This window comes from Mustela lutreola, chromosome 1 (genome assembly GCF_030435805.1).
Source record: "Mustela lutreola isolate mMusLut2 chromosome 1, mMusLut2.pri, whole genome shotgun sequence".
In the NCBI taxonomy this organism is placed as follows: domain Eukaryota; kingdom Metazoa; phylum Chordata; class Mammalia; order Carnivora; family Mustelidae; genus Mustela; species Mustela lutreola.
The window spans coordinates 152,429,063-152,448,324 of record NC_081290.1 but is presented as its reverse complement, the minus strand read 5'-3'; the positions used below and the strand labels follow the sequence as shown (position 1 = coordinate 152,448,324).

At 37.3% G+C, this 19,262-nt stretch overlaps 1 protein-coding gene across 2 annotated transcripts in view; it reads left to right on the top strand.

The window, feature by feature from the left end:
* KIF13B (kinesin family member 13B) overlaps positions 1-19,262 on the top strand; it is a 213,144-nt gene that overhangs the window by 75,690 nt on the left and 118,192 nt on the right. For both annotated transcript variants that reach the window (XM_059176995.1, XM_059177001.1), the window contains exons 7-10: positions 7,779-7,866; positions 11,482-11,616; positions 14,202-14,314; positions 15,666-15,777. In XM_059176995.1, coding sequence (XP_059032978.1) covers positions 7,779-7,866; positions 11,482-11,616; positions 14,202-14,314; positions 15,666-15,777 — 448 coding nt within the window. The remainder of the gene's footprint in view (positions 1-7,778; positions 7,867-11,481; positions 11,617-14,201; positions 14,315-15,665; positions 15,778-19,262) is intronic.

Below are 19,262 nucleotides of genomic sequence, written 5' to 3'. Positions count from 1 at the left end.
GCTCAGTCAAGAAAACATGTCAGCCTCTCACTGGCATTTGTTTTCTTTGACAAAGATGATCTTTGGGCCTTTCCCAGTGACAATCAATTGGCACTTAAGTGTTTCCCTGTAAAACTTAACATTTGTTGAATGATCATTATTACATGCAGAGCACTATGCAAGTTGGAAAGGAAGATCTCCCAGTGTGGACCGAATGAGAGTTTTAGAAACAAATAATTGTAATACAATACAATAATGTTTTTAAATTGTACAAGGGGCTTACACAAAATAGTAAGCAAAGGGAATGTGGAGAAGAGTCCACAGAAGGTGCTTGATGATTTTTGTTCTAAGTAGGAGTTTGTCCACTGAGAAGTTTGGTGAGAACCATTCAGGCATAGAGGACAGCCTGTGCTAGAGCACAGAGGTATAAGAAATTACTTGCTTGGAGAGTGACCCCGCTGTCCAGTGTGGCCGGAGGGCACCAAGCATGAAAGTCAAAGCAGGAAACAAAAGGAGGCCAGAGGTAGGAAGGTTATAGCCTAGATACCCACATCTTGCTGAATATTGTGTCCTTGTATTTTTCCCAACTCTGCCCTGAATTCTCGCCCTTGCACCTCCTCTCTGTGAGGAGCATCCCTTTCCTTGAGATCCCAGCTAGAAATGCTTAGTGGGGAGGGGTGGAGTCAAGATGGCGGAGAAGTAGCAAGCTGAGACTGCTTCAGCTAGCCGGAGATCAGCTAGATAGCTTATCTAAAGATTGCAAACACCTGAAAATCCATCGGCAGATCGAAGAGAAGAAGAACAGCAATTCTGGAAACAGAAAAACAACCACTTTCTGAAAGGTGTTTTCTTTTTTTAAAAATTCTTTTTTTTTCTTTTCTTTTTTTTTTTTTCTTTTCTTTTTGTTTTTTTTTTTTTTCTTTCTTCCTTTTTGAACCTCTTTTTATCCCCTTTTTCCCCACTCACGATTTTGGATCTCTTCTAATTTGGTTAAAGCATATTTTCCTGGGGTTGTTGCCACCCTTTTAGTATTTTACTTGCCCCTTCATTTACTCTTATCTGGACAAAATGACAAGACGTAAAAATTCAACACAAAAAAAAGAACAAGAGGCAGTACCGAAGGCTAGGGACCTAATCAATACAGACATCGGTAATATGTCAGATCTAGAGTTCAGAATGACAATTCTCAAGGTTCTAGCCGGGCTCGAAAAAGGCATGGAAGATATTAGAGAAACCCTCTCGAGAGATATAAAAGCCCTTTCTGGAGAAATAAAAGAACTAAAATCTAACCAAGGTGAAATCAAAAAAGCTATTAATGAGGTGCAATCAAAAATGGAGGCTAGGATAAAAGAGGCAGAAGAAAGAATTAGTGATATAGAAGACCAAATGACAGAGAATAAAGAAGCTGAGCAAAAGAGGGACAAACAGCTACTAGACCACGAGGGGAGAATTCGAGAGATAAGTGACACCATAAGACGAAACAACATTAGAATAATTGGGATTCCAGAAGAAGAAGAAAGTGAGAGGGGAGCAGAAGGTATACTGGAGAGAATTATTGGGGAGAATTTCCCCAATATGGCAAAGGGAACGAGCATCAAAATTCAGGAGGTTCAGAGAACGCCCCTCAAAATCAATAAGAATAGGCCCACACCCCGTCACCTAATAGTAAAATTTACAAGTCTCAATGACAAAGAGAAAATCCTGAAAGCAGCCCGGGAAAAGAAGTCTATAACATACAATGGTAAAAATATTAGATTGGCAGCTGACTTATCCACAGAGACCTGGCAGGCCAGAAAGAGCTGGCATGATATTTTCAGAGCACTAAACGAGAAAAACATGCAGCCAAGAATACTATATCCAGCTAGGCTATCATTGAAAATAGAAGGAGAGATTAAAAGCTTCCAGGACAAACAACAACTGAAAGAATTTGCAAATACCAAACCAGCTCTACAGGAAATATTGAAAGGGGTCCTCTAAGCAAAGAGAGAGCCTACAAGTGGTAGATCAGAAAGGAACAGAGACCATATACAGTAACAGTCATCTTACAGGCAATACAATGGCACTAAATTCATATCTCTCAATAGTTACCCTGAATGTGAATGGGCTAAATGCCCCTGTCAAAAGACACAGGGTATCAGAATGGATAAAAAAACAAAACCCATCTATATGTTGCCTCCAAGAAACACATTTTAAGCCCGAAGACACCTCCAGATTTAAAGTGAGGGGGTGGAAAAGAATTTACCATGCTAATGGACATCAGAAGAAAGCAGGAGTGGCAATCCTTATATCAGATCAATTAGATTTTAAGCCAAAGACTATAATAAGAGATGAGGAAGGACACTATATCATACTCAAAGGGTCTGTCCAACAAGAAGATTTAACAATTTTAAATATCTATGCCCCCAATGTGGGAGCAGCCAACTATATAAACCAATTAATAACAAAATCAAAGAAACACATCAACAATAATACAATAATAGTAGGGGACTTTAACACTCCCCTCACTGAAATGGACAGGTCATCCAAGCAAAAGATCAGCAAGGAAATAAAGGCCTTAAACGACACACTGGACCAGATGGACATCACAGATATATTCAGAATATTTCATCCCAAAGCAACAGAATACACATTCTTCTCTAGTGCACATGGAACATTCTCCAGAATAGATCACATCCTCGGTCCTAAATCAGGACTCAACCGGTATCAAAAGATTGGGATCATTCCCTGCATATTTTCAGACCACAATGCTCTAAAGCTAGAACTCAACCACAAAAGGAAGTTTGGAAAGAACCCAAATACATGGAGACTAAACAGTATCCTTCTAAAGAATGAATGGGTCAACCGGGAAATTAAAGAAGAATTGAAAAAAATCATGGAAACAAATGATAATGAAAATACAACGTTTCAAAATCTGTGGGACACAACAAAGGCAGTCCTGAGAGGAAAATGTATAGCGGTACAAGCCTTTCTCAAGAAACAAGAAAGGTCTCAGGTACACAACCTAACCCTACACTTAAAGGAGCTGGAGAAAGAACAAGAAAGAAACCCTAAGCCCAGCAGGAGAAGAGAAATCATAAAGATCAGAGCAGAAATCAATGAAATAGAAACCAAAAAGACAATAGAGCAAATCAACGAAACTAGGAGCTGGTTCTTTGAAAGAATTAATAAAATTGATAAACCCCTGGCCCGACTTATCAAAAAGAAAAGAGAAAGGACCCAAATAAATAAAATCATGAATGAAAGAGGAGAGATCACAACTAACACCAAAGAAATACAAACTATTATAAGAACATACTATGACCAACTCTACGGCAATAAATTTGACAATCTGGAAGAAATGGATGCATTCCTAGAAACATATAAACTACCACAACTGAACCAGGAAGAAATAGAAAGCCTGAACAGACCCATAACCAGTAAGGAGATTGAAACAGTCATTAAAAATCTCCAAACAAACAAAAGCCCAGGGCCAGACGGCTTCCTGGGGGAATTCTACCAAACATTTAAAGAAGAACTAATTCCTATTCTCCTGAAACTGTTCCAAAAAATAGAAATGGAAGGAAAACTTCCAAACTCATTTTATGAGGCCAGCATCACCTTGATCCCAAAACCAGACAAGGATCCCACCAAAAAAGAGAGCTATAGACCGATATCCTTGATGAACACAGATGCGAAAATACTCAACAAAATACTAGCCAATAGGATTCAACAGTACATTAAAAAGATTATTCACCACGACCAAGTGGGATTTATTCTAGGGCTGCAAGGTTGGTTCAACATCCGCAAATCAGTCAATGTGATACAACACATCAATAAAAGAAAGAACAAGAACCATATGATACTCTCAATAGATGCTGAAAAAGCATTTGACAAAGTACAACATCCCTTCCTGATCAAAACTCTTCAAAGTGTAGGGATAGAGGGCACATACCTCAATATCATCAAAGCCATCTATGAAAAACCCACCGCAAATATCATTCTCAATGGAGAAAAACTGAAAGCTTTTCCGCTAAGGTCAGGAACACGGCAGGGATGTCCATTATCACCACTGCTATTCAGCATCGTACTAGAGGTCCTAGCCTCAGCAATCAGACAACAAAAGGAAATTAAAGGCATCCAAATCGGCAAAGAAGAAGTCAAATTATCACTCTTCGCAGATGATATGATACTATATGTGGAAAACCCAAAAGACTCCACTCCAAAACTGCTAGAACTTATACAGGAATTCAGTAAAGTGTCAGGATATAAAATCAATGCACAGAAATCAGTTGCATTTCTCTACACCAACAGCAAGACAGAAGAAAGAGAAATTAAGGAGTCAATCCCATTTACAATTGCATCCAAAACCATAAGATACCTAGGAATAAACCTAACCAAAGAGACACAGAATCTATACTCAGAAAACTATAAAGTACTCATGAAAGAAATTGAGGAAGACACAAAGAAATGGAAAAATGTTCCATGCTCCTGGATTGGAAGAATAAATATTGTGAAAATGTCTATGCTACCTAAAGCAATCTACACATTTAATGCAATTCCTATCAAAGTACCATCCATCTTTTTCAAAGAAATGGAACAAATAATGCTAAAATTTATATGGAACCAGAAAAGACCTCGAATAGCCAAAGGGATATTGAAAAAGAAAGCCAACGTTGGTGGCATCACAATTCCGGACTTCAGGCTCTATTACAAAGCTGTCATCATCAAGACAGCATGGTACTGACACAAAAACAGACACATAGATCAATGGAACAGAATAGAGAGCCCAGAAATAGACCCTCAAATCTATGGTCAACTAATCTTTGACAAAGCAGGAAAGAATGTCCAATGGAAAAAAGACAGCCTCTTCAATAAATGGTGCTGGGAAAATTGGACAGCCACATGCAGAAAAATGAAATTGGACCATTTCCTTACACCATACACAAAAATAGACTCAAAATGGATGAAGGACCTCAATGTACGAAAGGAATCCATCAAAATCCTTGAGGAGAACACGGGCAGCAACCTCTTCGACCTCTGCCGCAGCAACATCTTCCTAGGAACAACGCAAAAGGCAAGGGAAGCAAGGGAAAAAATGAACTACTGGGATTTCATCAAGATCAAAAGCTTTTGCACAGCAAAGGAAACAGTTAACAAAATCAAAAGACAACTGACAGAATGGGAGAAGATATTTGCAAACGACATATCAGATAAAGGACTAGTGTCCAGAATCTATAAAGAACTTAGCAAACTCAATACCCAAAGAACAAATAATCCAATCAAGAAATGGGCAGAGGACATGAACAGACATTTCTGCAAAGAAGACATCCAGATGGCGAACAGACACATGAAAAAGTGCTCCATATCACTCGGCATCAGGGAAATACAAATCAAAACCACAATGAGATATCACCTCACACCAGTCAGAATGGCTAAAATCAACAAGTCAGGAAATGACAGATGCTGGCGAGGATGCGGAGAAAGGGGAACCCTCCTACACTGTTGGTGGGAATGCAAGCTGGTGCAGCCACTCTGGAAAACAGCATGGAGGTTCCTCAAAATGTTGAAAATAGAACTGCCCTATGACCCAGCAATTGCACTATTGGGTATTTACCCTAAAGATACAAATGTAGTGATCCAAAGGGGCACATGCACCCGAATGTTTATAGCAGCAATGTCCACAGTAGCCAAACTATGGAAAGAACCTAGATGTCCATCAACAGATGAATGGATCAAGAAGATGTGGTATATATACACAATGGAATACTATGCAGCCATCAAAAGAAATGAAATCTTGCCATTTGCAACAACATGGATGGAACTAGAGCGTATCATGCTTAGCGAAATAAGTCAAGCAGAGAAAGACAACTATCATATGATCTCCCTGATATGAGGAAGTGGTGATGCAACATGGAGGCTTAAGTGGGTAGAAGAAGAATAAATGAAACAAGATGGGATTGGGAGGGAGACAAACCATAAGTGACTCTTAATCTCACAAAACAAACTGAGGGTTGCTGGGGGGAGGGGTTTGGGAGAAGGGGGTGGGATTATGGACATTGGGGAGGGTATGTGATTTGGTGAGTGCTGTGAAGTGTGTAAACCTGGTGATTCACAGACCTGTACCCCTGGGGATAAAATATATGTTTATAGAAATGCTTAGTGGACTTCATCCCCCTGTTTTGTATTCCACGGTGCTTGTGTGGAATCACTTGAACTTTATCTACAATGTGGTTGGAGTCTTCAGTAACTTCTTATGTTTGTCTTGTGTATTGTTAGTAATTAACAGCATGAGCTTGGGCTTCATGTGGCTCTGCATCCAGGTCCTCTAATTGGTACCTGTTGAGCAAGTTTCTTATGTTTTCTAGGCCTCATTTGTACTCTGGGGATAATACCATTACATAATATCACAAAGGGCTGCTGTGGAGATTGCCTGGGATATGCCTGAGGTCTTAGAACATTTACTTAGTAAGTGCACCATGGTGGCTAGCTGCTACTGCTGCCTCCACCATGCAAGTTTGTTGAGGACTTTTGCATTGTTTCCGAAGAGTTGAAGTGAATGGATTAAAAGCTCTAAGGGCAATCCCTTCTTAGGGAGACTATCTGAGAAAACTTAGTTTTTTGGGGTTTTTTAAGACTTATTTATTAATTTATTTAATAAATTGTAGCCCCAACGTGGGGCTCAATCTCACAACCTTGAGATCATGACCTGAGCTGAAATCAGGAGTTAGATGCTTAATCGACTGAGCCACCCAGGTGCCCCAAGAGAACTTAGTTTTTTATATCAAGTACTGATTTTATGAATTCAGTATCTTTTTAAGAGAATAGGAAAAATGAAAGGAAAAGGCTATGATATAGTATGGTCCTGAAATCGGACTTATGTCAAAATTTGTTCTATATTTATTTCATGTACAGTTTTATAGTAATAGGTGAAGTTTTTGGTAGCTGATCCTAGGGTAGTAGAGGATTTCAAATCATTAGAAAATAAGTTCATAAATAAGAATCACTTGCAATCTCACTGTCAACAAATATTCTTTTTTTATTGTAATTTTTATATTTTTTACAGAGCTTTTTTGAGATAGAATTCATTTACCATATAATCAACAAGGAATATTCTTAATGTTTTTTGGTTGATACAATTAAGTATGCTGTAATGCCTTAGGTTTTTGGCAGGTGCCCCTCACTGAGTTTATTAGTTCCTTCTTTGTAAGTGGTATCTATTTGTTTTTTAATCATGAGTAAGTAAATTTGTTGAATCCTTTTCACTGCACTTATTGAAATGATAATGTGTGTGTGTGTGTGTGTGTGTTTTTTTTTTTTACCCCATCTACTTAATCTATTATTCTAGTGTGGTAAATGAATCTTTATCCCATATTTAAACAACCCAGTAGCCCTGGGATCAGCCTAATGTTATATTTTTAAGTCATTATTAAATTCAGTCTGTTTTTTGTCTTTATTCATGATTCAGATTGGTCTTGAGTTTTCTTTCTTGCACAGTTAACATTTATTTAGTTTCTGTTCTTTGTACCACATTCTGTGAAATGACAAGTAGATGTTTGTATTTAGAGTCCGCATTCTTTGTGGTAGTAAATAGACATCCCACAGTGTACCCTTTTGTGTGATGTGATATTTTACCACATTATGAAGTTTTTCTTACCAGTCAAGATTTTAAATTTTGGTTTATATTCTTCTTAGATCAAGTAAGTTGGTTCTCTTTACCTGGGATCTTTGTTGAATTCAGTGTATATTTTTATGGAGCACAATTGAATCATTTTAAAAGCAGGTTATTATTTTAAAATTCTTTCTTTCTTTTTTAATGGCAGAAGTCGTCAAACATTAAAAGTCAGAGAGCACAATGTTTTGGGACCCTATGTCGATGGACTTTCCAAACTGGCTGTCACAAGCTACAAGGTAATGACCTCCTTTCTATACACTGCTGAAATTCACTGTAGCAGATTATTTCTTGTTTAATTTGTGATGATTATTTTTCTTGAAATAAAAAAAGTTAACAGTAGCATTACTTATTAAGCTACTTTTTGCAAAGATCTTTCTTAAAAAGCCATATATGGCTATTAGGACAGTTTAATTTTGAGAGAGAGTGTACACATTTGCAAAGCATCCCTATTCATCTATTGTGAAATACACTTTTACTTTCTTATGAGCTCTAAAATTGTGATAATCCTTAAAATTTCATCTTAAAATAATATACAGCAGCATTTTTCTTCCCTAGTAGTGCATAAGATAATGAAGTTGCCTATGATTTCATTAAATAAAACATGAATTGGGTATTTGGAATTCAAAGTCTGTTTCTAATTTGAGAGGATCACTCATTGGCCTTTTATTCTCTTCATTTTCAAACTTAGTTCTTCTTTGTGTGGATCCGTCAGCCTTTGCGAGATAGGAAAATGGGGTGGAGTGAGATGCTGTGATGTAATGTACATTGATTTAAGAGTCAGAGAATGTTGATCTGGTGATACTTAATCCTCTTGTATGTGACTCTTGTATGACTCAGATCACCTACCTCACTAATCCTCTTTGTCCTCATTTTTAAAATGGAAATTAGTTTTATTTTCTTGACTATCTTGTGAGGTAGGTCCATTTGGTTTTTTTGTTCATTAATCTTTTCTACCATTTGGTCCACAGTACTTCACTTAGTAAATTTTAGGTACTTCATTTGATAAACATGTATTGAACACTTGTCATGTGCCAGACTTTGTGCCACGTGCTGAAGATATAAAAAGTGAATGAGATGGTCCATTTCCTCAAGATGCTTATAGATGTTATTATAAAGGCGTTCTAAAACAACATGATTTTTAAGAGCAGTGAGAAATGCATGATTAGGATTCATGGTAGTTTTGAGGAGTGGGTGCCTAACTTAAATGGACATGTGGATGTCTGGGGAGGGTGGTGTCTAGGAAGATTTCCTGGTGGAGATCGAATGAGATAATGTGAAAAGTCTTTGAGAATGCTAGGGTTTGATATAAATATTAGTAGGTATCGTTATTTTGATAATGATCATTTGAGAACTTATATATACAACATTGGGGAGAGATCAGATGTATTTGAAGGCTCAGAGGAGATTGGAAAGTGTAAAGAGACATCCTGCTTGTTTAAAAAATTAAAAGGCTCAAAACAGCTTATGCATGAGGCAACAGATTGGGGGCCAGTAAGTAAGTGTAGGCTAAGTAAGGTGAAGCTTTTACATTAAGTCTCAGGATTGTCAGATTTAATAGATCTAAAATGAATTTGGAATGGATCTAAAATATTGTAGATTTTACTTTTTGTGTTGGTTTTTCTATTTTGGTGTCTGCTTAAACTTCTCTTTGTAGTTAATTTTTTTTTTTTTAAGATTTTATTTATTTATTTGACAGATAGAGATCACAAGTAGGCAGAGAGGCAGGCAGAGAGAGAAGGGGAAGCAGGCTCCCCGCTGAGCAGAGAGCCCGATGCAGGGCTTGATCCCAGGACCCTGGGATCATGACCTGAGCCGAAGGCAGAGGTTTTAACCCACTGAGCCACCCAGGTGTCCCATGTAGTTAATGTTTCTACTTTAAGGCTTTTTATTTATCATATTGAATTTTTTTCATAAACATTATTATTTTTCATTGATACAGCAAAATAGAAAATTATGATTTTCAAAGTTTTTCATATATGTGTGTCAGGATTGTGTTGGCTGCAAATAACAGGAAAATATAATAGAATTTAAGTCCTTTGAATTGTCATCTGTTTTGTTCCTTATTTACTCTCAGAATTCAAAATGTACCAGTTATGTAGTAGGTGACTTTCATATATATTTAAGTGAACAAATGAGTGAATGAAAGAATGAATGGGCAGAGGGCTGATATAGTGGTTCCAAAGATGCTTTTGGGGACCTAGATTCCTTCTAGCTCTCCACATAGGGCTCTGTGGTAATGCCCTTATTCTCATAGTTCAAGATCTTAGCTCTTAGAACCAAGATGTGAGAGCATGCCTACTCCCTTTAAGGAGAATTCCCAAATGACTTTGTGTTTCATTTGCTAACACTTAATCCTATGGCCAGACTGAGCTACAGCATCTGGGAAATGTAGTCTCAGTTCCACTGCAAGGTAAGGTGCTCAGCTTTGGGTTCCTTTACTAGAAAGAAAATGAGACAGGGTAAGAGGAGACAAGTAGTCAACTCTTCAATACATACCATCTTTCTTATTCCTCATTAAAATCCTTGTAAGGTAGATTATATTATAGCTCTGTATTATTACTTATGAAACTAAAATTCAGTTTGTTTAATAACCATTTTTAGAACTTTTGACATTAAAAAAAATGGAGATCCCATCCCATGATCTTTTAAGTGCATCATGCTATCTCCTTTTTTTCTTTTTCTTTTTAAATTAACATATAATATATTATTTGTTTCAGGGGTACACATCTGTGAATCATCAGTCTTACACAATTCACAGTGTTCACCATAGCACATGCCCCCCCCAGTGTCCCATCACTCAGCCACCCCATCCCTCCCCCCACTCTACTCCAGCAATCCTCAGTTTGTTTCCTGAGATTAAGAGTCTCTTATGCTTTGTTTTCCTCTCTGGTTTCTTCTTATTTCATTTTTCCCTCGTTTCTCCTATGATCCTTTGTCTTGTTTCTCAAATTCCTCATATCGATGAGATCATATAATAATTGTCTTTCTCTGATTGACTTCCTTCACTTATCATAATACCCTCTAGTTCCATCCATATTATTGCAAAAGGCAAGATTTCATTTTTGATGGCTGTATAATATTCCTGTGTGTGTGTGTGTGTGTGTGTGTGTGTGAGTGTGTGTGTGTGTGTGTATTAATCACATCTTCTTTATCCATTCATCTGTTGATGGACATCTAGGTCCTTTCCATAGTTTGGCTATTGTGGACATTGCTGCTATAAACACTGGGGTGCACGTGCCCCTTTGGACCACTACATTTGTATCTTTGGGGTAAATACCCAGTAGTGCAATTGGTGGGTCATAAGGTATGCTATCTCCTTTTTAGTAGAATGGCAATGAAGTAGTAAATCTGTGCAGGAATTTAGTTCCTTGATACTCTGTTTTCAAAAACAGATCTGGTATAATACACACTAATGTGGTGACACAATGTTATGCTTACATGAAGGGGTTGCAGTTATTTTTGTTTATTGCTTATTCATATAATTTGATTTAATACTTGTCTCCTATTGCTTGTGTTATTAAAGAAACTAAATTTTTCAAAATTTCTAGATTAGATGAGGTTTGGCATGATATATTTGGCCATCTTAGGGGTCTCCACATGTGGCTTCTAAACTTTTCTAAGTTTATTCAGCACCTACAGAAAGTAAATGTTTTGTTTGAGTTTTCAGAGACAGTATTGGCTATTATATTCAGTGCAGCTTAATGTTCATTGAGAAATAAAGTGTAAACGTGTAAACTCCAAATGTAGTTGACTTGAGTAGTGAAACTTGTAATTCATTTCATAGGATAGCAGAGTTTTGATGTTTGTTTGACAGGTAATGAAATGTGTGTCTGTGACTTGTTTCTACTTAGGATATTGAGTCTTTGATGTCTGAGGGTAACAAATCTCGTACAGTTGCGGCTACCAACATGAATGAGGAGAGCAGTCGATCCCATGCAGTCTTCAAAATCACCCTTACACATACTTTATATGATGTGAAGTCTGGGGTAGGTATTCACACGCTTGACCTTTTTTTTTTTTTTTTTTTTAAATATTTCTAAAGTGGATCATGATTTATCCTATTCCATTCCCTTTAGGTGTTAGGTGATGTAAAGTCCTAGCCAGACATGAGTATTAGCTAGGACTCAGCAAGACACAGAAGCCACTGTAGGTAAACAGAAAGGGATTTAATGGAAGGATTGGGTGATTACAGAGTTGTTAGAACACTTGAGGAAGAGTGGATTCTACACTGAATGTCTAGGAATAACAATGTACATTTCATCCACCAAGGATGATACTGCTTCTGAGGCCACCACTAGTGCTATGAGCTCCAGGCCTGCGTGATAGCTGTGGTCTGTGACACAGGAGTTAGTGAAGCTGCCTCATAGTGAGGGGAAGCTGGAGAATGTAAACTGAGACGTTTGCAGAAAACCTCCCATTTCCATGATCTTGCTTGCCAGCAGAAAAAAGCCAAAACAGGCCAGGGGGATGACCTCTACTTTGCTAATGCTTTCCAAATCTGAAGCAAGTCTATCTGCTTGGCAGAACCCAAGTCACATCCTGAACCCTGGCTGCAAGCAAGTCAGAGAAATGTAGTTTTCAGTTCCACCCTGTCCAACTAAAGGAAGGTGGGACATGCTCAACATGCCTTGTACCTCGTCGCCTCAAACCATAGCATTTTTTGAGTTTTAAACTGGATGGCTAGCTGTATAAGCTAATGTTAACTCCAGCTGATTTAGTAGATATTGTTTGGAAATGTTACCTTTTACTGAACAGCTAAGTATTAGAAGGAATAAACTATACTGGGGACTTGTATCATAAAATCAGTAGATTTGTAGAATGACTTCTGGAGTGTTTGGTTTTGAAGCTTATAAAGAGTAAACAGAGCCAGAGATGTATATGCTTCTACTGCGCTGAAAACTTCTCATTTTTCCTCTTAATTTTTATGTGAATATTTGTGTATTTTATTATGATGCCTACCCCCCAGCAAATCAGTTTCAAATACCAGAAGCTAAAATAATCATGCTGGCAAAATGCTATATTTTGGCAAGATTTTTCATTTGCTGAAAGCATATTTTTCTTTTTTACCATCACAGCAAGATTAGTGTAACAACAAGTTCTTTGTTTTCTATTTCCTTTTCAGCATAAAACAAAAACATACTGAAGGCTTTTTTTTTTTTTTTTAAATATTTTATTTATTTATTTGACAGAGAGAAATTACAAGTAGATGGAGACGCAGGCAGAGAGAGAGAGAGGGAAGCAGGCTCCCTGCTGAGCAGAAAACCCAATGCGGGCCTCGATCCCAGGACCCTGAGATCATGACCTGAGCCGAAGGCAGCGGCTTAACCCGCTGAGCCACCCAGGCGCCCGGCTTTTTTTTTTTTAACCAAAAATACTTTTGATTTGGGAAGCTGAATATCCTTTTGTTAGCAACATGTTTATTTATGGAAGTAAATATAAATATGTATATTAAAGAAAAGTTTTAAGAAATGAACCAGCCTGTACATTTAGGCATTGCTTTCCCACATATCTTGTATTGTTGCGGAAGTATAAAATATCTGTCATGTGTGTTGGTTATGTTATGGAATATTTTTGATAAAGGAAAATGTCAGCATATATATATGTGTATTTATATAATAACTAGAGAAATATGTAAATTTAATACCTGAAACTATGAAATAAAGGAGTTACTATATATAAATAATATGAAAAATGTGAGAAAGTGTTGAGTTTTTGAGAGATCCTATTATGTAAAATACTGTTTTAAGACCAGTAAGAATTGCAGAAATATTTTTCTCTCAGGGCTATTGGTAAATATTTTGATACTTTAAGCAGTTCCAAATCATATTAAATTTTATATTTTATAAGTTATTTTATATAATTCTCTATGAAAACTTTATGGGGGAGCACCTAGGTGGCTCAGTCAGTTAAGCATCTGCCTTCAGCTCAGGTCATGATCTCGGGGTCCAGGAACTGAGCCCCATGTCAGGCTCTCTGCTCAGCAGGAAGTCTTCTCTCTCTTTGTACCTCCTTTCTCTCTATCAAATAAATGAATAAAATCTTAAAAAAAAGAAAATTTTACTGGGTTCCCTTCAAAGAATACCCTTTTGGGGGGCGCTATATTCTGAGATAACTTTCACTCTTATCTAGATTAGTATAGTTGGGTATAATTTTATATATATCTGCTACTAGACTATACAGTTTTCTTATACTATTTTTTTTTTAAAGATTTATTTATTTATTTTAGAGAGAGAGGGAGAGAGAGAGTACATGCCTGTGTGTGTACGAGCAGTGAGAGGGCCAGTGAAGGAGAGGGAATCAAGCTGACTCCCCACCGAGTGCAAGCCAGACTTAGGGCTTGATCCCAGGACCCCCAGATCATGATCTGAGCTGAAACCAAGAGTCAGATGCCTAACCAACCGAGCCACCCAGGTGCCCTTTCTTACACTGTTGTATAGCAGCACAAGCTAATTTTGACATAACAGTAAATAGTGTTTTAATAAAGGATTTAGAGAATACACTCATTTGGTAAAGTTGCAGGACTTCCTATGTTGTTTAACTGTTTATTAGTATTTGTTGATTTGTCTTCTAGACATCTGGAGAGAAAGTGGGCAAGCTGAGCTTGGTTGATTTAGCTGGCAGTGAGCGAGCAACTAAAACCGGGGCTGCAGGGGACAGGTTGAAGGAGGGGAGCAACATCAACAAGTAAGTTTTCCAGAAGCTTACTTTTGTTATTTTACTGATTTAAGAGCCAAATGGTGGAACTTCTATGGTTATTAAAAGAATAAGAAGCTGGAATGATTGAAGCTATAATGAATAAATAATGGAGAATTTTTTGGATATATTATATATGTGAAATATGTATTTATAAATATATAGTGTGTATATATGTATATATAGATGTATATATAGAAGTGTGTATATATATCTATATATCTATATATCTATAGATATATATACACACTTTTTTTTTTATGGGCCTGAGCCTATTTTATGTTTTGTTGAGATGTGTGGTAGGGCTGAGGAGCACAGTCAAATCAGAGGTTTCTCAAGAGCAGCTGTATTGTCATCTGGGGCTGAGTTAATTCTTTGTTCCAGGGACTATTATTGTGTATTAGTAAGATGTTTAGTGGGATCCCTGTCCTTACCCTCTAGATGGATGGTGGTAGTACCTGCCACCTCTCTTCCCCCGCCCCCAGTTGTGACAACCCAAACAGGTATATGGACCTTGCCAGCATCTCCCTGTGGCGGCACAGTGGCTTTCCAACTGAGAACCACAGGTTTGACCTATAGAAGAGGACCAAGGTAATGGTCTGTCACAGCCCGGATGTTGATCTCAACCTGGGTGTCACTGTCTGAACCAACATCAAATTGTGTCCTAGCCACATTGGGCTTTCCCTTGTATGACTGCTGTCATTTACACCAAGAAGCTAGGGTTTTAGAAAATAATACATTGTATACGGACTCCTGCATATGGTTATATTTTCTACCTCAAGCTGAATTACTAGCTCCTTGTGGGTGGGAATCCAGAAAGATGCATATTGAGAGTAACCAACTGGAGATCATAGAAGATTGTCATCCAAATGCTATGCTATTATTATATTATTGAATGGTGATATACAGATGTATAAATGATATTATGTATGATATGTGTGTAGATACATAATGTTATACATAGATACCTCATATACACACATACATATATGCAAAGGTTTTTGCCTTATACTAAGTTTTAATGTATTGTATTGTATTTGTGGCTTCTTTTCTTAAAGATATGTGGTGTTTGTGTCTTTATCTTAACCTAGAAGCTGACAGCTCATGTTGCTACTTACAGAAGTGAAAAAAATAATTGAGCTAAGCCATTTTATTGCTTGCAGTAGTGTTAGAAGGATATCAGCTTTTAAAATTTATGTGTTTTAAACTGAGCAGCAAAATGCTGACAACAGTACTATTCTCATACAGGTACAAGGCATTTTGATGTTCAGTTTTTGTGCTAAAATGTGACATTTGATATTCTTAGTTTTTTATGATTATTCTGGTTTGTTGTACCATGCAGGTCCCTCACAACCCTCGGTCTGGTTATCTCAGCTCTAGCAGATCAGAGTGCTGGCAAAAACAAGAATAAATTTGTTCCATATCGTGACTCAGTTCTCACTTGGCTGCTCAAAGTAAGCTCCCCACCTTTACCCTTTCTGGCCTACTCTTGGTGCTTGGTAGAAAGGAAGAGTAGACTGTAAATCCTCCTGTTTCATTTCTTTTACCAATGTTCAAATTTAAAATCATTAGTCTCTCACAGGATAATCATAGATTTAATAGATTAAGTATCTGATTCACTAGAACCTGGAAGCAAAGGGATTTGGGGCACACTGAACAACACAGTTACCTTTGAGATTGTGGGATGTAAAAGAGGAACCTCGTGCTAATCTGATAGTGATTGAGTCATAGGAAAGGATTTCCACTGTCTTATAGACTCAGCTGGACTACTCTGTCTTTCTCACAGACTCCTTTTGTTTGACTGACATTTTGGACCTTGTTTTTCTGATTAACGTCAAGAGTACTCATGATCACTTTAATTTACTTTTAGCTTCTTCATGTTGTTTAAGGATACAGAATAGAGCACACAGTCATTTTTTTTGTTAATTGATTTAGTATGTTTGGGAGAAATGGAAGTGAGAAAGAACAAAAGCTGTAAAGTGCTATGACAAGAATGTAAAGAAATGTGCGACCCTCCTTGCCCTCTAATTGCTCAGGGTCTGGTAGGGCAGATAAGTTGTGTACACAAAATGTTATAACAAGAGTCAGTGATTCCATGAGAGAGATGGTAAGGACATGTAATAGGAGTTTGATGAAGAGAGAGGCTATTTTCAGCTCTCTTTGTCTTCAAATTTCCCTTTAGTTTATGGAAGTGGTGTGGTGAGTTGGATATTGGACTGGGAGCTAGAGGATAGAAAATCCAGTGACAGTTTAACTCTGTATAGGGTTGCCAACCTGCAACAAAATATTTTACTTAATACTTCTTTCTCTTTTCTATTTTTTTTAAATGAAGAAATAATTTTATGAGCCCTGTGTTGTATTGTGATGAGTTATTCTCTCATCAATCAAGAATTTACTGAACACCTGTTACTCACTGTGGTAGTGAATATACTACCACATATATATGGAATATAAAGATGAGTTAAGCACAGGTTCACTTAACAGAGGACACAGCTTTTTTTTTTTGTTGGCTATTCCTAAATTTTATTTTAATTCCAGTATAAATGTACAGTGTTACATTTAATTTCAGGTGTATAATACAGTGATTCAGCACTTCATATATCACCCAGTGCTCATCATTAGTGAACTCTTAATCCCCATCACTTATTTCACCCATCACCCCCCCCAACCAGGAACCATCAGAGCCATCAGAGTTTGTTCTCTGTGATTAAGAGCTGGCTTCTTGATTGGTCTCCCTCTTTCCCTTTTTTTGGTCCCCTTTGCTTGTTTGTTTTGTTTCTTAAATTCTGCATATGAATGAGATCATATGGTGTTTGTCTTTCTCTGACTAATTTTGCTTAGCATTGTACTCTCTAGCTCCATCCACATCTTTGCAAATGGCAAGATTTCATTCCTTTTTATGATTGAATAATATTCCATTGTGTATATATACCACATCTTCTTTATCCATTCATCTGTTGATGGATACTTGGACTGCTTTTGTAATTTGTCTATTATAAATAATGCTGTTATATACATACGGGTGCATATATCCCTTTGAATTAGTGTTTTTGTATTTTGGGGTAAATACCAGGAATGGGATTTCTGGATTGTAGGGTAGTTCTTTTTTTTTTTTTTTTTTTTTTAAGATTTTATTTATTTGTTTGACAGACAGAGATCACAAGTAGGCAGAGAGGCAGGCAGAGAGAGAGAGGAAGGGAAGCAGGCTCCCTGCTGAGCAGAGAGCCTGATGTGGGGCTCGATTCCAGGACCCTGGGATCATGACCTGAGCCAAAGGCAGAGGCTTTAACCCACTGAGCCACCTAGGCACCCCTGGGCATGCTTTATTAAGTGAAACTGGCCACAGTGGAAAATCAGGTAGAGTACTTCCTTTGGCCAAAATGCAAAAAAATTAGAAATTTAAAACAAAAAGATAAATTAGCAAAGTTTGATAATTAAAAACCACTTGTAGATAACTCTTAGATTTAAGGGGTATTACAAAACATTTCACTACCAAGGAAATAATTGTGCTGGTCTTCACATATCAGTAATTAACTTTGAAATCTCATTTGCTTAATTTCCAGAAGGAATTTCGATACGATACTTATTTCTTCCTTAGACTTCCCACAGAAACATTTCCCGATCATTCATGATTATTCCCTGCATGTGCCTGATTGAAAAGACATAATATTGGGCGCCTGGGTGGCTCAGTGGGTTAAGCCGCTGCCTTCCGCTCAGGTCATGATCTCAGGGTCCTGGGATCGAGTCCCACATCGGGCTCTCTGCTTGGCGGGGAGCCTGCTTCCCTTCCTCTCTCTCTCTCTGCCTGCCTCTCTGTCTACTTGTCAAATAAATAAATAAAAATCTTTAAAAAAAAAAAAAAGAAAAAGAAAAGACGTAATATTTACTGTTCTGTTGTTCCAGTGTTATTACCTCAGTCCATTTAAACAAACACTAGGAAATATCTCTTATCAGATTAATTCACAGGCTTGAAGTTGCCTGGGTAATTTTTGAGGATCCATTCCATAGGCTGGAGGCAGAAGAATCAAGTACCACGCAAAGCGCTTCATGTGCATGATCTCATTGACTTCTCTGAAGGCAAATGGTAGTGTTCCCATTTTACAGAATTGACAGTGGTCACAGAAACAAGATTGGAATCAGGACTGACCTCACTTCCCATCTTCTCTTGCCTAGGCTATATATTGTTCATCTTACAAAAGGTCATTTTTCATTAGAAGGAGAAGCACTTTACTCTTACCAAATTTTAATAGAAACTTGTGAAAATACTTGAACTGAGGAAAAAAACTGAACATTTTAAAAACTCACTTTAACTTCTGTTTGGTAAAATAAAGCTGTAATTGTAACCTCTTGTGTGTTGTTAGGCTTAAAAAATGAAGTTTTCTTGATTTTTGTCATACTTTTTACTTAAAAAACATTATACCTTCACAAGTGGGGCATTTTTACAAAACTTATTCTGATGTCTGCATAACTTTCCCAATGGAATCCATTGATACACAAATCATTCTCCTTTAAAGTGGCTTTTATGTTCCTTTTGCTCTCTCCTTTAATTCTAAATTAGTCAAACTCTCCCTGATCCTTGTTCGATTTTGTATGATTCTAGTGTACTCCAGCCTATCAATGAACTCATAAAATTGCTCATCCTTTATAAGGTTTGCAGTTTCTTTTAAAAAAGTGTTTTTGCATTGTATTTGCATTATAATTGTGTTATGCTCTTGATATTTACAACATCTGGGGTCAGAGAAAATGACTGCCCTTGGTGATTTGGTGGGGGATGGATGTGAATGCTCTTCTCATTCTCTCTAGCTCTTCTCCTGGTGAGTGGAGTGGTTACTCGTTTGGTAAGTGGTCGGTGGAGAACCATTTCTTATTAAGAGGTTTTCTGCTTCTCAGGGTAACCTTCTAAATATGAACCTCTTAACATCAAATAATTTCTGGTAAT